Raw genomic sequence first — 19,849 nt, forward strand, 5'->3', positions numbered from 1 at the left:
AATGAGTTTCTCTGACGTAACAAAATACACAAGGACAAACTACATTTACTACTTTGAAACTGATATGTTGGACATAAATAATAATGTAGGCATTAATTGAAATCGATGTTATTATACACACACCCATTCTGTTTTATACCCATTTTACGTTTTTATCTTTCTGTTTCTTCGAAGAGAGCGACTTTGATATACAATATTTTCAGTTCTGTTAATTTTAACAATCAATATAAAAATATTCGCTTCCATTGATTATTGATAGATGCGAGTGTTTATTTTATTTTATTTATTTATTTATTTGTTTATCTTTTCATAAGTATGGTACATTCCGCGGTGTTTGATTGAAAATTAAATATTTAGTTGGAGTGTTTTCCTGCAGGAGAACCCCCTCCCCCGCCTTCAGAGCTTACTCTGCCACTGTCCATCTCACTGCTGGCGCTCGAACTCAACGTCGTGATGCTTCCGTAAGGGTCCAGGGAGCTCTGCACAGACATGGAACGGCCTTGTCCTGACCTCCTTACTCGGTTGGGAGACAACTTGACGGGGTCGACACTTGTTGGGTCTGCCTGCACAGAGAAATCGGCTATAGGACGACACATTCCTCTCAATTTACACATTTATACATGATGCTTATATATATATAACCTGTAAGGTTTACCTGTTGTTCTTCCTTTACTTATCATATCTGAAAGATTGCTTATAACATTCATAATAATAATAATAATAATAATAATAATAATAATAATAATAATAATAATAATAATAATAATAATAATAATAATAATAATAGAGGGAATTCCAATCGAATAATTTTGTAGCTACAAAACAATATATAATAATAACACTTTATAAAATCACTGCCACTTTACGCATAAGATAAATATACGAAAGATGAAATAGGAAGCCCAACAAAGTATAATATGTTTCTAATATGTAGTTCATATGACTTAGAAGCTTATTATTGAGGAGCCAGCATCCCTCAGCCAATCAGAAGCCAGCATTTCCCTCAGCCAATCACAAGCCCCTATTCATAGCTCTGCACCTAAACAGTCATTATAAATATGCACATGCCCACATCTCACATCTCTGGTCTCTTTATTACAAACGCTGAAGATGAATGTAGTGTCTGCAATTGAAACGCCAGATGTCGACACCTTCGCCTGCCTGATAACCCGAGAACAAGTACTAAAATTATGTCGTCAGCAAAAATTCAGTTCTTTCTTCCTTATTAACAAAGTTTTGTATATAAAACAAGATGTTGGACCAATTATTTTCAACTTTATATATTTCATAGATATAGCATACAATCATCTAAAATATATCTTCTAAAAATAATATCTCAGCCAACTGTTAAGTAAAAGATGCAGACAAAGTTAGAGATAATATATTTAAATAAATGACAGATACCCAGGTCAATAGTGAGCCAAAAAAAAAAAAAAAAAATATATCGATAGTGGGATGTTTAACTGTCAATTGTAAACAGAGTTTATGAAATGTGTTATAATTTGTAAATGGATTTATGTTTATTTGAGTATTTGAGTAACCCTTAAGATGTGCCAAAGAATAAATATATGTGACCGGTTTCGGTGACGAAAATAACTGTGATGTTACGTTGACAGTTACTTTAGTTATTTGTAACGTTGTATGTGCTTAGCCTTAAACTTCAACGATTAATATACCTCCAATCACACGGTCCTCTTCGCATAACATACAACCAATTATTAAAATCTTGCTGATGCCTAGGAGGTTGAAATTAAACTTCTAAAGACAGATGAATGGTTATGGTTTTATATTTAACTAGCTGAAATACCCATTCTTCGCATGGGTCAGATAAAATATCTATGTATAGAAACTGAACAAGGAAAGGAAAAGCAAATCGGTTGTTTTCTACTACTTTTACATATCCTGGTAAATGCTCCCTGAAACCCCCTGGTTCGAATTTTAAAAAAACGCCTCTGGCCTCCAGCTGATGGGGGCTGTATTTAGAACTCAATGCCTGTGGGAGTATCACCATTCATCTCAGTGAGCGCGAAAACTATGGATTTGACACTAATATCGGTCATTTTGGATTATTTTTACATGTATTGGTATTCCGCCGTTGACCCCCGGCCCGCAGCCGAATGGGGTGAATTTGGAAGTTAATGCAATCGGAGTTTCACCGTTGATCTCAGCGACCACGAAAACTATGAATTCAACACTAATATCAGTCATTTTCTAATATTTTTACACATTGCGGTAAACGCCACCCTGAGAGCCCCCCTAGTTCGAATTTTGAATAAATAAATAAATAAATAAATAAATAAATAAACTCTTCCTCTTGGTCTGGGACCTGGACCAAGGTACACATGACCAAAATTTGGTAACTCTGAGTCCACTCGTCTGATCCCCAGGCCGCACACAGACACACGGACAGACAGACACACAAACAAACTATTTATTTATTTATATTAGATTATGCCACTATATTAATAGCAAAGAAGTTGAGATCTTGGTAATTATAATGCAAATATTACAGAGAACTGGTCTACAGTGCCCAATGAAACTAAATTTCTTCAACCGTGACCTTAAAGGAACCACCGCTGATGTCAATGGTAGGAAAGTTCCCACGCTTATGTAAATTTCTAATTGTGCTTTTTATACTAATTTGAGAAGACTGAATGCAATGAAAATATTTTAAAACATGTTTGTCCATGAAGTCAAAGATCTCGAACGATTTTGTTCAGCTCCATGTGATCCATCGATCGATATAGATCTCATCTTCAGTTAAATAAATATTAAAATGTAAGAGTTAATCTCAAAATGTGGCTATACCTCATGAAGACGCCAGTTTCACGTTTCTGACGCAATTACAAATGTGATATCAGCGTTGCCAATTACATAGTATAAAAACTGATCAAGTTACTGTTAATGTCTAAAAGAGAACTGAAACGTACTCATTCAAGAATAACTTAGAAAACCAAAGTAACAACGAAGATTACAGTTTACAACTTTGTCGTAAACAAGATTTGTTTATTCTCCTGTATTAAAATTTGTACATAAAAATCTGAGTATTACTGCAACAAGTATTTTGCCGTTTCTCGTAAATTATTTGCTGAGAATTTAGAAGATTCCGTCCTAACGACCTTGGTTAACCTCTTTGTCTTGAGTTTCTTTAAGTAATTGGATATATTCTTTAATATCAATTAAACTTTCTATCTCTGGCTCTCTCTTACTAAGTTTATTAGAACAAAAGTTCATCCCAAACAATGTTCTTGCCACTTGAAAAAGCTATTTGATTTAATAGAATGTATATTGAATATCCATCAAAAATCTTATCCCCTAAATCTCTAAAATTACCTAGTTGCGAATAATTATTTAATAGAAGTCGTTAAAATAGTTTGTAAAATATGGAAGTGAGAAGAAATATTACATTGACTAAAATGAGAAAGGGTATATCTGGTTTCAATTATGTAAAGAGACTTTGAAGGAGATGTTTGAAATGTAGAAGGGACTATGAAGATTCTACATTCCAAAAGCAAATTGTCCTAAAATGGATGAAACTTTATTTTAAAAAAAAGCACAAAACTAACATTAATGTCAATGGAAAATCCATGTAAAACAAATAATTCCTCCACTTTTCTCAAAAATGAAAAGAGGGAGATGGCTATACTATAGCTTAAATATAGAACAGACCTTGTAGAGTCTACATTCAAAAAAGAAATTGTCCTCAAATGGATGGAACATAGCTAAAACGTACGAAACATGAACATTAAAGTCAATGGAAAATCAATTTTGAAAAAAATGAAGTCTTCCACATATATCTAAAACTATAACAAGGAGCTGGCTAATTGAAAGCTTATTGCTAAGACATAATGAAGAGCTTAAAAACGTTGTATATCACGTAATGTAAATATAGATAGAACATTGTCAAAGGTCAAGTTGTTTGAGTAAAATCAATAACAATGATAAAGTTTATGCATCTTCTTCGAATTACCCAGGACGCCCCATGAGGGGATTATTTCCTAATTTCGATATTTGATAAATAGGTTCAAATTAGTGTAATGTTAATACTTGTTCCCGACTATTACGTCATTAGTGGAATGAAACAAAATGGGTGAAAGAAGTAACACTACGTTTCTTTATTATTAATTACCTTCCCACTCGTTATTTGCTCATGAACAGGAATATATAGGTAAAAGAAAATTTTACAAAGGATTTCAGAGAGTAAGAAAAGTAATGCTACTAAGAAGATTACAAATAGGATATAGTTTCATACACAATAGAATTTAGTTTTCTGAAACAATTGTTTTGAGGAGGGCAAGAACTATTGCCGAAACGTTCACAATTAGATATTTTAGGTGCTTTTGAGGTAAGGATTTAGGATTTACATTTCTGGGCTTTCGGCATCTATGGCCATTTAGTCCGCCACGTATGAGGGATGACATCCCTGGGTGAGCACACTATCCGGGAAAAGGGAAAGAAGAAAGGATTGGGGAAGAAAAGAAGCGACCTGGGACCTACTAATTAGGTACCAAATCGGTATTTGCCTGGTGTGAATGAGGAAAAGCAAGAAAAACCTCATTCAGAATGGCTGGCCTGAGAAAGCTTTTTATACTTTTTCGACTGAGTGCCCCCACCGAGAATCGAACTCGGGACCGCTCGCACCAAAGACGAGAGCGTTATGCTATTGAGGTAAGATTTAACGGAAAACGTCATAACCAGTTTTTCTTGTTCTTTCTGACTACATTCAACTTTACGTTTACTTTCATATAATTCGTAACCTTCTTCACTGCTTTATCCTTCGACCAAGCTGATTTCGCCATTATTTACCAACTCATATTTAGAAAGCCTTCAGATATTCACTAACGCTTTTTTTTTTTTTTTTTTTTTTTTGTGTGTGTAATTTTCACATTTCTTGTTAGTATAATACAATTCTAAAGAAAACATTGTTATAAAAAATTCGTGTTGCGAGAACAACATAGCTATAAATGGTCAAGGATTGTGAGACACTGAGGGTTTAATAACTCAAATTAGAAAACTTGTTACAACGCTTTGAACTGACTTGAAGTTACTTGAAGAATATTAAGTCACTTGCAAAATAACTACAATGCCCAATTTTCAACTATAAAACTTTTGCGTTAATTTTTTGATTAAGAAAGCTAATGTGAAAGTTTGTAATTTTTTAAAAAAATAGAGACAAAAAAGAAATACCGCTGAACTGTGTAAGGGTATAGATCTTAACTTCTGCAAATATAAGATACTGTATACTTACCATAGTTTTCTACGTGTACATTACACATCAAATAATCATGTAAGGAAATTATGAGACAGTCAGAATTGGTTTATCTTATAATGTTTATAATGTTTACAAATGTTTATAATAATTTAAAAGATCATCGTCGACGTGGCAACATGGCTTCAATACTTTATGAATACAAGTCACAGCCCTAATTTGAATTTTAAGAATGGATAACATATAATTATTATTGGTAACCAAAAGCAATTTAGAAATCGAAAGCCATTTCAACTAGCTCTGTTTGCGAAATTTCCATTTTCAAATACACTTTTTACCTGATTTTGAAAACCTTTTATCCGGTGCATGAAGTGAATACGTAAACAGTGATAGAAATCATAAAACAGCAACACTTTCGATGGATATGGCTATCATCTTCAGATAACCTGAGTGTGAAAAAGATTAGAACGGTGCAAGCGTGTGAAAAGGTTAAAAAACGTAAAAAAAAAATGGAAGTAAAGAAACCACTTGATGTCTACGACCACTATCATAGCTGAAGATGAGGGCTATTTCCCTTGAAACTGCTGATATTTTACAATTTATAGTGCTGAGCAGGCACGTAACCAGGAGGGGGCGGTTCCGTCGGGTCCAGACCTCCCGTTCGAAATCAGAAATGAAAAAAATAAGGAAGGATGAAACAGAAAGAAATGAGAAAAACAAGAATCAGCGTTAAAAATAAAAAGCTACAGTAAGCGTTTGGTTACTCTTTCTTATGAAGAGATTTGTATTACTTGCAATACATGGTGGCAAATGAGCGGGATATACTGGAAAAGTCAGGGAATTTGAAATTTCTAGAAAAGTTCTGCTACTAGCCAGGAATATTTTAAGCTTTCGAAATCATAGTGCCGTTCTGTAATAGTGTGGACATTTTTTATCGTTATTTTTCGTCATCGCTCCCTACAGTATCAAACATGTTATTTCAGAAACAGTTTTCTACTGCTCCTTTAACCTGTCGTTTGGAACAGACAATAGTTGATGGAATAATAAAAACAAAAGGTTATGTGGAAAGAAAGTTCCGTTAACATTTGATTCAACTGAGAAAGGAACGCAGATATTGTAAAACATTTTACAAGACATTATTGAATATGTACTGTTTATAATATTGGATATGTACTTTCTATAATAGTTCAGGTCATAATGAAAGAAAAATTGTTATATTTGAATGAACAGAGGAAGGAACGTAGATATTGTAAAATCTTTTACAATACTATTTAAATATTCTTTTCCTCGAGATTTCTTCATAATTTGTTATTCAAATACAAACATATTCTCATTTTATTGTCCTAACAAACCAATATATGTTGCCAGTAAAGTAGTTTAGATTGATCGAGCTCCTGCGCCTTCAGTATTTCATGTCACGCACCCCCTTCCCCTTTCCCCATTAGGAAATCTTGGCTAAACGAACTAATATATGTTCCAGGAAATATTTTAGAATGATCGAATCCCTGGTGTAATGACCACAGTATTTCATGTCACGGACCCCCCCCCCCCAGCCCTTTACGAAATCCTGGCTACGTACCTGGTGCTGAGTATGAAGTGTTTTCTTTTACTTGCTATTTTAAATAAACAAATACCTACTAAACTATTAGGCTAATTAATAGCCGTCATACTTAACAGATAATTCAACAAATAGAAACGGGCTGTCTACTATGTTCTAATTGTAAATAAGGAATTTCATTTTACGTCATTTAACTACAATACGCTTCCAAACTATGAGTATCCCTATTAAAACCGGAAATGGTACGTCTACTTCTGGTTTCAATAGAGAAACGAAGCTTGAGATGGAACCTATTCTTCGGACACTGAAACCACACAAAAAATGCATCTTCCACCGTTTCTGCTCTGAACCCTGCCGACAGATGAACGATTTGACTCAATACTTATGCATATCATAGTTTGGAAGTCTCTAAAACTAAACACACATAATATATCCATGTTAAAAGGGCGTAGAAACTCCGAAACCCCAAATTTCCAGCAGTCCTGAAGTTATGACCCTAAAAACAAAGAGAGAATATTGGGATGTTGTATTCTCATATCCTCTTTGTTAGGATAATTTTTTTCGAGGTGAATTCACGGACCTATATCAACTCAGCAACTTCTGACTGTATTACGATAGGGTAAAAAACGAAAATTATTGGAGTTACGCCCTTTTAACATCATTATTCACATATAGATCAATATCGAATTGCACCTGGTAGGCCAAAGCATTCATAATGATGTGGTATGGAACCAATCCTAGTGGATGGATTTCCCTCATTAGAACGTTGGCAGGGATCTTATGGAACTGGATATACTCCAGGAAGCTACCCAGAATATCTTTCAATTGCATGTTGGGGTTTGTATCACAATGCTTCTTACTCCACATCAATGCAGCCTGGAATGACAAAATAATAATAATAATAATAATAATAATAATAATAATAATAATAATAATAATAATAATAATAATAATAATATAGGTGACAATAAAATGAAATATTTGTCTTGTAGGCGCGTTTACCGTGAGTGAGCATGAAATAAAAGTTACACAGACTCAAACAAACAAAAGATAATCAGATGATAGATAAATCCGCTGCAAGACATACGTGGAATAAGTTTAAGTGGAAATAAAAAGATTATATAAAAAGCAATGACACCAATTTTTTGCTGACCTGACTGTACGTTGCAGCGCTTGTTCGATGAAGGGATAAGCTTCAAAACGTACGTAGAGTCAGTCACCTATGAGCTTCCGTGCGGTTTACATCGTGTGTTTAAGTAGACCCTTGTCTATATGCTCGGTCAAACCTTAAACATGCAATGTAACATCATGATGTGAAATGCATGAATAGCGCTACGCCATTAAATTCTGGGTGGGACTTGCAAAATCGGCTATGAAGACGTTGGCTATGATCCAGCAAGTGTTCGGGAGTGAAAACCTATCAAGAGCTGCTGTTTGGAGATAGCACAAGTGCTTCAAGACGGTCGAGAGAGTGCGGAAGACGGATCCAACCGGGACGCCCGTCCATGAGCAGAACCAAGGAGAATGTGGAACGTGTGCGTAATGTGTTGAAGTCGAATCGGTGGTTAATTATTCGAATGATTGTAGACAGCGTAGGAATTGATAAAATAAGTGTGCACACCATAATTACTAAGAGGCTTTGCAGATGTGAAAATTTTGTGGCAATCTCATTAACAGACAATCCAAGGTAAAACCCTTTCCTGGTTTGCATAGATCTTTCGTAGCGCGTTCAAACAGATCCTGAGTTTTTCAACAACGTGATAATCGGCGACGAAACATGGGTATTTCAGTAAGATCCAGAGACAAAACGTCACAGTGCCAAATAGCAGACAGCAGCATCCCATTGCAAAATAAATAAATAAGTAAAATTAAATTAAAATGAAAAAAAAAAAAAAAAGACTGGAATGGGACGGTCGAAGTCCAAAGCCATGCTCATTGTCTTCGTTGATGCCGAGTACCATGAATGTGCACCTGAAAGACAGACGGACGGGTGCTTTCTACGTGGAAGAGCTGAAAAAATTCAAGGGAATGATCAGTTGAGTGATGATCAAGGTAAACAAAACTGAATCAAACAAAAAGGTAAACAAAAATGAATGGTGGGCCCATTTCAGTAAAAAAAAAAAAAAAAAAGTGTACTATTAGAGGCCCTAGAAATAATATTTATTCGTATGGCTTTGAGATGTGTCAATAATGTCTCCTTAATTAATTTGTCATGTATGAAACGGGTCCACAAAGAGTAAGAGAAAGATGGAGCCTATTCTCGAATTTTACGGGAGGATCTAAAACAACTTTTTCTAGGGGCCCAAATATTAATGCTTCTCCCTCCCCCAGAAAAAATCTAAATTATGATGCTGCTTTCCACCAATGTCTTTTAATAGGAGAAAGTTCAGTGTACAAGTGAGAAACATACACAGTGAAAACTACCTAAAATATGCTGGTCACTTGAGTCATACATTATACTATATTACTATAATGTCTCTGAAATAATAAAAAAAAAAATAATAATTAATGGTGAAGCACTTCTTGAGTTCAGAACATAAACAGTTACCTGAAATTTCGTGAATTCATCTGCTCGGAGCTCTTCCCTGGCCATAATGAGCCTCACTACATGTTGCGGAAGCAGCGTGAAAGACCCCAGATTAAGCACTTCATTGCCGTGTTCATCCACAAACTCCAAAACCTACAGAAAACAGAACAGCAGATGAATAAATGTTACTTAAGAGGCCTTCAGAATATTATTGTGTAAGTGCAATGAATGTCGAAATAAGTTTCTCAATGAAACTATAATAAAGTTTCTTAATAATGAAGATACACATTATTTATATCCGTGTGACGTCAGTAGGGGGTGACAACAGGTCGAGGACACAAAGAACCATGTCTAAAGATCCTGAGTCAAAAGAGCTTCAGTCAAAAGGGTTCGCATCAAGAAAGCTTCCATCAAAAAGGCCTGGTTCAAAACGGCCCCACGCAATAAAAGCCTGATATCAAAGTACAAATCCTTATTAATACGAAAAATATTCTGAGAGCACCTGTTTTATTAATGTTGAGAGAACGTACAGGTGGATCTGTAGATAGGATTAGTCAGAAGTATTGCGATATGGCAGTAATAACGAGACGCATGGACGAAGGAAAAGCAAATGTTGCAAGCCAATATTGGTTGGAAAACTGTATTGAGTGGGGGTGTGGACATCATGGTAGTCATCTTGATTTTCGCCGTATTGGATATCAGACAATAATTTTAAATAGAAAGGGGTATGTGTGACATGAATTTAGACTAAAATCTTAGAAACGAGTATCTGGACTCAGTTTTGACGTATCGCCATTCATTTACTAGATAGGTTATTCTACGTTTGACATTTGTATCTAGTCCTGATTAATGCCGATGAGACGGGGCGACACGAGAAACATGTCTTGTCTCATGATAATTCTATCGTCTAGCGTGTCTGTCTGAAATGCACGGGTCTCCCTTTTTGTATTGATTTCCATATGAGACGCGAGAAATTTACCGCTGGTAGTGGCTGATGGATATTATTTCTAGACAGGGGCGGATCCAGGGGGCGATTGCCCCCAAAAAGAGAAAACTTTTTAAAAAAAAATTATATATAAATAAAACCCATCCCAGGGTTTGGAGCTCTTAAAAGTAGCTCTAAGTATAAGTATTACAACCAACTGCCCCCCCCCCAGAAGTCCGTCCTGGATTCGCCCCTGTTTCTAGGTGATAGTCTGACAAAGAGTGATGCACCATGTGCAAGAAAGTCATTATGGTCGCAACACGGACTGTAATCGATCAGGCTATAATGAGGAGCCAATTAGATATATTTTTGCGTAACCTAGAGCGGCTCATTTAATATTAGGACTCTCTATCTCTGTTTTCTCTAACTTTTCAACTTTTTTGGTTACAGAAAACAGAGATAGAGAAGGACGATGGCAGAAAGGTGTAAGAGGAGAGGAATTCTGGGAAAAGATTTTACGGAGGACCGAAATAAGTGGGAAAAGACTGAGGGAAAGAAGTTTCTGACTACACGTTACCAATTTCACATCGATATCTGTGGAGAGACGAACACAGCCGTCCTATAGGGCTTCTAAAATTTGTGCAGAGCGCAGTTTGGAAGGCTAATAAGTCCTATTTATAAAAGGCAAACTCTGATTTTGTCACTCTAAATCCTAATAGTAAACAGTTACACTAATAGATGTCGGTACCTGCATTATCATTACCTGAAGGACGTCAATAGATGTAGCTAGCGTGGAGGCAATTTCTTGATTTAAAACTATTATAATAATTTAATGCAGCTTACAAATTGTATCGTTGCTTCCCTGTTTATTATTAGGACAAGAGGAGGAACCATATTAAGATTTCTAGGGGGCGCGTTGGTTCATTGGTATAGCGGTTACCTCTAGTTCGATCCCTGGCCAAGTAAGTTTGTGGTGGACAACATCGTGTCCGTGGCACTCCTATTCCCTCTGAATTCTTCCATTACCATTGACCTGCCTTAATCACCGTTTCCTTTAGCCTAAAAGGCATACCGGCAATTGAACGACGTTAAACTCAAAGATTTTATTCTGACTTCATTTCATGTTTAGATTTGGGCATTCGTATTTAAGTAACTGCATAGCTTATTGAGTTCTGGAAAAACTCAGAAGTAAATAAATAAGTTGAATGTAATATATTAGAGCTTTAAGAGTTTTTAGCTTATAATATCAGGGGGTGGAAGATAGGTACAACAACTACAAGGCTACGAGTATGTAAAATAAGGATAATATTGCATTCAGAATAAATTTCAACAATTTTTCTATTCATACAACCGTAAATTGTGCGTTCAGAAGTTTATATGTACTACGTAGGTAGTGATTAAAGGGTGTAAAATATTTAAGTTATTTACATATAATTATGTACAAAATAGGCGTCTCATGGCATTTTACTCAGGAAACTATAAAACAATAGGAGATTCTTTCGAAAAAGCCATCCAGAATAAATGGAGATTCTAAAAGTAGGCCTATAATTCCTGTATTTGCTTAATCAAATTGATGGAATCAATGTTTTAAAAAATGCAGGCCATGATATTACATTTAAGAACAGTCGAAGGCGGAATGAAAGGCCTACCGACCACCTTAAAATATAGATTTGTTGTACACAACCTTTGATTCACTGGGTCGAAAAACGGACAGTGACACATCTTCTTTCACCAAGCTAGTGGTTAGGCTTCTTTCTTCGCAATCTCGAGATTCCGGGTTCGAAATCTGTGACTGATGGTCCTTATTGAATGTCTCCTAGGAATCTTGTGAAGTTTCATGACAAGAATGCCGGAATAGTATTTTAAACCATAGGCCCTGTCCTGCCAGTCTTTTTCTATTGTATTGCTCTGGGTTACTTGAATTCATTCTAATTTCTTTCTTAGACTCTGTTTCTTAAACAGTACAGAAATTTCATTAGCATCTAAAAATAAAATAAAATAAAATAAAAAATAAAAACAAGAACCGAAGATGCGGCCATAGATCGAAATGATATGTGTGAGTGGACAATGTCATTTGTAGTTTTCCAGAAAAGAAATATAAAATTTTTACTAAAATTAACAACGGATGTTGTAGGAGAACTGTTCCACTTATTGAAGGGAAATCGATTTTGAAATGTGCTCTCCTCAACGTATCCATTCATTATGAAATTGCAAGGTGATAGAGTACAGCTAATGATATACAATCTAACACCATCACTACTTTTTAAACGGGAGACCCGGGTTCGATTCTCGGCTTGAGCTCATATGGTTCGGATTCCACGTTAATCAGTAAGCCCACGTCTCATATAGCCTCGCTGGTGAACGGGACGCTAAACTCAACAAATTAATTACTAATTTTAAATTTCAATTTTTGTTTCAACTAAAATATCGTGCAAATATAAATACATCGCATCGAGCTGAAAACAATATGTGTCAGGATAACTGGTGATGCATAATTTTCCAGAAAATAAAAGAATTTTTTTTAGAGCTAAAATACATTTATTGCACATAATAACTGTCACTTTTTGATTTGCTGAAATGAATCATTTACTTATATACTGCATTATACGTTCAGCAAAATCGATGTTGACTAGCAGATTTTATGCTGTTTGTCTTTTGCCAACAGTTTGGGTTTTCTGAATTTCCATTTGAATTTAGCGCTCCTTTCAGCAGCGAGGCTAATTAAGACGTAGACCTACAGTTGAACACGTGATCCGGAGCAGATAGCCGACTGTCGGGAATCGAATTCGGGTCTCCTACGCCAAAAGGGTTTTCTAACGGTGACACACTTACTTCTTTAGCAAGTACTATGTAAATACACAGAAGTGAGATGCTTACCTTTTGCACTAGTGACTTCGTGCATTTGTACTGAATGTACCTCTCAGCCGAAGCAAGAAGGGCACACACGGTGTCGACATTTATACAACACTGTACAAATCCTGCGCAGGCTCTTCGGAGCTCATCCAGGCCATAGTAGTCAGCTGCGTTCATCACGCCTGCAAAATACAGGAATACATATTCTTATTTCCTAATTAATACTACTACTATTACTACTACTAATAATAATATATATGCAGTTTGACATTATGAAATAACGGCAACTTCCAAACCATTCAAATTCAATGTTGGAGACAGAATCTGTTCATTGGACACTGAATCCACACCAATATATATTATTCCTATTTTATTAGCATTAAGTATGGATGAATATTAAAACCGGAAGTGTAATAGCCCGGCTTTAATCTAAATAAATAAAATGAAGAGTTCGTTTGTGTTTCCCTGTCTGTCTGTCTATGTGCAGCCTGGGGACCAGACGAGTCGACCGAGAGTTACCAAATTTTGGTCAGGGATACTTTGGTGCAGGCCCCAGATCAAGACGAAGGGCTTTCCTCAAAATTCGAACCACGCGGTCTCAGGAAGCGGGGGGGGGGGGGGAGAGCGTTTACAGTGACATGTAAAAGTAGTAAAAAGAACGACCGATATTAGTGTCGAATTCATAGTTTTCGCGGTCGCTGAGATCAATGCTAAAACTCCGATCGCATTCACCCCATTCGGCTGCGGGCCAGGGGTCAAATTGTGGGTGGGGGACCGAGACATGTAAAAATAATCCAAAATGTCCGAGATTAGTGTCAAATCCATAGTTTTCGCGGCTGCTGAGTTGAATGGCGATACTTCAATTAGCATTGACTTGAAAATACAGCCCCTATCGACTACGGGCCAGAGGTGCTTTTTCTAAATTCAAACTAGGGGGTCTCAGGGGGCGTTTACCGAGACGTAAAATTAGTAGAAATGGCTCCTATTCCATTAGTAGAAAGGAATTATTTTTTTCCTTTCGTTGTTCAGTTTGTTTACATAAATATTTTATCTGACCCATGCAAAGAATGGGTAGGCCTATATTCAGCTAATAGAAGAATAAGGCTGAGATGAATTCTATTTTTGGAATTTAAAATCCATAACGAAAACCGTTTTTCGTCTCCTATTACCATTTCCATTCTATGGGAATGAATATTACACAAATAAGTACTACGTTGATTTGTACCACTTTTGCTTGTATGACGAATAAATATGGAAATGACCTATTCTTTCCGTGTGTCCAATAATAATAATAATAATAATAATAATAATAATAATAATAATAATAATAATAATAATAATAATAAACCGCTTCTCGCTCTTCACTACCATTTTTCACTATGAGAACCAGTGCTGAAACTATTCTCATTACATTAGGGGTCTAAACTCACCCTTCATTTTTTAGATAGAAAAATATTAACACTATTCTATCAAAGTCCAATATTTTATACGAAAGTTACCTTTAGCTTTCTTAACAATGGACAACGGACTTCATCCAATCCGTTATTCTTCGATTATTTTACCTTCAAGCAGAGGGATGGTTCAGAACACAAAGAAAATGCACCTCATATTCCATTAAAATTAGGGTTGCCATATTACCCGATTTTCAGGTCTTATATTCGTCTCCTGCTTATTCATTTCTTAATCACGAAAAAACACCCTTTTTTTTTGGGATTGGAGAAAAAATTAAGACTGTTTTGTTGATTAAAAAAAAGTATTGTTATATTCAACGTAAACCGCTACATCTCTGTTAATCTCAATCGCGAATGAGTTAAATTTTGACCCACGCTCAGGCTTAGGCTGTGAGTTATTTGCCCAGTACGCGTACTCTGTTGTATTTCTTAGAGAGAAAACCGTATGAACAATATCCGCCATATATCGCTTGTTTTTTTTTTTTTTTTTTTTTTTTTTTTTTTTTTTTTTTAACTTGCCTTACAGATATCCTTACAATTACAGATATCTTACTGTAATACTTATTTAATACTTACTTTACAATTCAAGACTCACAAGTAAAGTACATTGGAAGTGTCACTTAAAGAAATCACCAAAAAAAAAATGGTTCGAAGGATCCCAGGTCAATATTTGTAATACACAAGTTCACATCAGTACTTACAGTTTAGAATCCTCTGCTTTTCTAATTTTAAAATACGGCAACCCTAATTAAAATGAAACTTTGTCTCACAGAAATTATATTGAAACATTGTTTAATACTTTATCCTTTTCCTGTTGCAAGTTTAACCCCCAGCTATGGGGATTAGAGTAACTTGGGTCAAGATGCCCCACTTTTTCATTATTACCCATTTTTCACTCCTGCAATTGAGGTGAGGTGGTTGAATTTATGGTCGATTAGAAGATTGATGTCTTGTTTGTAATATGTCGGAAGGCAATTTTATTTCAGTAAAGAACTTGAAATAAACCATTTACAAAAAACCTTCAAATGGGGCATGTTCGGTATCCATGTTGAGGAAAGATGCCGCAGTTTCACAATTTTTCAAGATGTATTCATAAATATCATAGAAACATGAAATTATGCTTTTGTACCACTAACATTACTAACTTTAATTTCTACTAACTATGTATTTAATTGTAAAGAAACTTTTCAACAAAATAGCAAATATTCTCCATATATAGACTAATTTCTAAATCCGTTTATAAACAATGGATAAAAATAAGAGAAAAAAGAATTGTGGACTTTACATATTATTATAATTTGTTCACTTTTTTCTAACTTGGATTCTTGCGATCACAATTAATGCAGTGATATCATGCAGTGAACCTACGGGTTAAATCCAAACCACCGTAATCGTTCAAATTTTCCAAGGCATTCACAACTGGATTTCGTACACCAAAGGGACATGTACTAACCACTGGACCAGAGGGGAGGACGGCTTTCTTTTAATATGTAAAAACCTGCTCCTTGAAAAAGTAATGTATCCCCTGCAGGCACGTAGCCAAGAGGTAGGTCCGGGAGGTCCGGACCCCCCCCCCCCTTCGGATCCAGAAATGAAAAATATTAAGGAAAGATGAAACAGAAAGAAACGAGAAAGAGATAAATCAGCCTCAAAAATATAAAGCTACAATAAGCGTTTGGTTACTCTTTCTTATGAGGAGCTTTGTGTGGAGGAAACGAGGGTGAGGGATCAAGTTAAAATTGGATATTATTATAACGGAACATTCCGAATTCCATCTAGCTCCATGTTAACCCTATGCAGCGGCGCAAATCTGTCTTCAACATTGGGAAGGTCGGGTAAGACAGTTCTCATATTTTTTTTTTTTAAGGATGTTCAAAATATTTATGAAGTTGAAAAACACTGCTGTGGAGGATCAGGGGAGCAGAGTTGTGTTTAAAATTGTGAGGCGGGCAGACTTAAGGCTTATTCTGGGATGGGGATATCAATTTCATCTTACTTTCGTTTGTTGCAATCGGACACAAATCATCACATTTTTCCCCAAAAAACGCATTCCCCATTTCTGAGATTAGAGGGAACATGTCCCCCTCATCCCCCCGGAATTTGCGCCAGTGACCCTATGGACTACAAATGACGATCCATAAACCGGTTCGGTCAGACAGCCTCTCACGTAGAACGTAAGCAATGCCCAGAATTACCAATAATAGGAACCACTTTGAATTTCGCGGCAACACTAATCCATTTTATAGGATGTCTTTACTCCCGAAAGAGATCTTGTTGCTATCCTTGACGGCATTAAACTAAGATAAGAGAAATAAGAAGACGACCAGAAGAACCGAGTTCGAATGACCTCGGAAGACTATGTCTTTTTCAATACTTTTTTCTTGTGTCAGTAAAATAGTTTAGGTTGATCGATCCCCTGGTGTTGTAACCACAGTATTTCATGTCACGCACCCCCCCCCCCTTCCATTACGAAATCCTGGCTAAACGAACGAATGTATGTTACCAGTAAAATAGTTTAGAATGATCGAACCCCTGGTGTGATAACCACAGTATTTCGTCACGGATCCCCCCCCCCCTATTGCGAAATCCTGGCTACGTGCCTGGGTACACCGATGATGACATCTGATTAATTAGTAGAAATGCTCTTTAATTTGCAATGAAGGGATATTTGATTGACCCAGAGATTTACCTTATCAAAATAATTCAACCAGATAAAATAAGTTGTGAAAAATCAAGTGTGTCGCAAAACCTCTCCCCCAAGGATTTTTTTTTTTTTTTTTTTTTAGTATTTTGAACAACCCTCGTGCATATTCAGCTCGCACAAATGGCTTAAAACTCAATCCATACACATTCTTTTGATTCAGCTTGCTAGTCAACTAGTGTCATATAGGCTACATTATGTGAAGTTCATTCTGTCCAATATTGATTACGTAAGGAGCGAAAAGAAACAGTTTATAAATAGAATATTGCATCATTGAAAGCAGCAATCCAGCTAGGAGACCAAGCCCTTGTTCCAAACAGAAATTTCCCGTTTGCTTCCGAGTGAACAGTTAATTACACGTTATTACAGAACAATTAGTGTTTCATATTCAAATCAAACATTGTTTAAAACATAACGAACGTACAGATCCTTGCAACACGTCATAAACTGATTGTCCCGAACAGAAATCTTAAACCTTTAGTGGGGCATCTTTGCTTCGATTTGACTAGGGCAACTTTCTAATTTTGAAGCAAAGACGCCCCAATCGATCACGTGACATACTCATGAACGCAGAAACACAACAAAGCAGATTAGCGTTTGTAAAAGACTGAAGTTTTTAAATAATTATGTTTAAGTATTTAAGTTTTTAAGTTTTATTCATGTACTTCTATTTAACTACCGTCAAGAGCATTACCACGTTTCACACTATAAAATTATAGACACTGAAATAAGAGTAACTGAGTTTTGTGAACAGGCTGAACAAAAGCACCTTCTTTCTCCGATGCAACCTCCACATATATTTACTTAAGACTGTGTACTCTTTCACACGCGTGGCAAGTCCTGTGATCACTAGTCACAGGCCTTGAGCAATTCGAACAGAGGCGTCTTCACTCAGTAGGGCATCTGTACCCAAGATACTATATCGGAATGCCTTATGCAACCCATACCCTATATTTTTTCGTCAAAACCGAATAGTTTGTAAGTAGTTTGTTTATCCTCAACATCAGGGACGTACGCAGGAGGGGTCCTGGGGGTCAGGACCCCCCGAAATTTTGACTTTTTTAAAATTTAGCCTAATTTTAGGGGCAATTTTAGGAATTTTAATATAAAATACCTTCATATTTAGTTTGGAGCCCCCCCCCCCGAAATAAATTCCTTGGTACGCTACTGCTCAACATCATTTTAAACGGATATGCTCAAATTTAGAATATTAGGTGGATTGGACTCAAATTTATCCCAGTCGTCTTAATAGATACAAAGCGAAAAAAAAACAGACTTATTTCGGAAGGTCGGAGGAAGGTATATCTATATAGTAGTATTTCATTAAAATCCGATAAATTGTCTTACAGAGATCACGTCGAACAAATAGACGGACAGATGAACAGACAGTAACACAAAAATGGCGATCAAGTTAAATGGAAGAACCAGGGGCGGGTTTAGGATTTTAATTTTGGGTAGGCCCGCTCTCTCGGTCATGATTACATCTACACATTTGATTGACTAATGACAGTAGGAAATTACTTTTACAGAAGTGGTTGATGCTATTTGTTAAATAATTATCTACCATTAATATAAATAGTGGAAAATATATTTGCTCCTTATCGTATCTTTTAGCGTTTATGTATTTTTCAAACTTTTGGGTAGGGCCGTGCCTACCCGGCCTACCTGCTAAAGCCGCCACTGGGAAGAAGGCTTCCGTTAATTAGGCCAATCTCATGCTCGGCACCATTATTTCACATTACTATTCTACAGCATTATAATCATAATCATAATTTTTAATTATACAAATATGGCCTGTGTAAATTAACGGTTATCATCCACAAGCTATACAGTACTGAATTCTCCATTCACTCAGTAGGATTTACAAGGCTGTAATATTGCAACGTCCGTTCGTTACTCCACACAACAGCTCATGAACGAAAGTGAATTTTTAAAATTGTTTAGACAATACACAGCTGGAGAGATTATCTTGGCCATTTTCATTAATGGGGTTAATCCGTTAATATCTTGATGGGTAACGCTGGCTATCCATAGCTTATTTTGTACTATTGAAAGAAACGCAGCATCTCCAGCGCTTGAAATCTAGCAGACGAAATTAAAACTTGTAGCACTGATACTTTCTATTATGCACCATCGTTTATTTCTCTTATCTTCGTTTTCTTCTTTTTCATCAGTCTCCAAACAACTTTCCTTCCACATTATTACTCAGCCCGATTGATACAACCACACACTACATATCATGCTTCAGGCAGGATCCAAAGTATTCATCAAGTTTCTATGCAATCAAGTGTTTCCTCCTGGCTATATGGTGATCGCATGCACTGTACCTTTAGCACGGAAGACACAGGTTTGATTGTGGATGGCAGGTCTATGGTTTGTAGGTTCACGTCTCACGTAGCTTTGGCGTTCTAAACGGATGCTAAACTCCACATCCATCAACCAATTGCACTCTTACTAGGGATCAAATGAAAATGAAACCTTCTAGTTAAACGTCCTACGATTATGCCCGTTAGGCTAAGGAAGATGGATGATGGAAGAATTGGTGGAATGAGAATAGGGGAGAAAACTCACGGATACGATGTTGTATACCACTGCGCCTCCCGAAAGATCAAAGCATAGACGTCC

At 36.2% G+C, this 19,849-nt stretch overlaps 1 protein-coding gene across 4 annotated transcripts in view; it reads right to left on the reverse strand.

Moving 5' to 3' along the window:
- Window positions 1-286: 286 nt before the first annotated feature.
- The window catches only part of gprs (speckle type BTB/POZ protein), a 410,903-nt gene continuing 391,340 nt past the window's right edge, over window positions 287-19,849 (reverse strand). For 3 of the 4 annotated variants that reach the window (XM_081740472.1, XM_081740471.1, XM_081740473.1), the window contains 4 exons: window positions 13,097-13,254; window positions 9,316-9,447; window positions 7,461-7,643; window positions 287-563 (listed from right to left, as the gene is read on the reverse strand). In XM_081740472.1, coding sequence (XP_081596598.1) covers window positions 354-563; window positions 7,461-7,643; window positions 9,316-9,447; window positions 13,097-13,254 — 683 coding nt within the window. In that variant the 3' untranslated portion in view covers window positions 287-353. The remainder of the gene's footprint in view (window positions 564-7,460; window positions 7,644-9,315; window positions 9,448-13,096; window positions 13,255-19,849) is intronic. The other variant, XM_081740478.1, reaches the window with a different exon arrangement.

The sequence above is a fragment of the Thermobia domestica genome, chromosome 15 (genome assembly GCF_964235325.1).
Source record: "Thermobia domestica chromosome 15, izTheDome1.hap1.1, whole genome shotgun sequence".
NCBI classification, from domain to species: Eukaryota; Metazoa; Arthropoda; class Insecta; order Zygentoma; family Lepismatidae; genus Thermobia; species Thermobia domestica.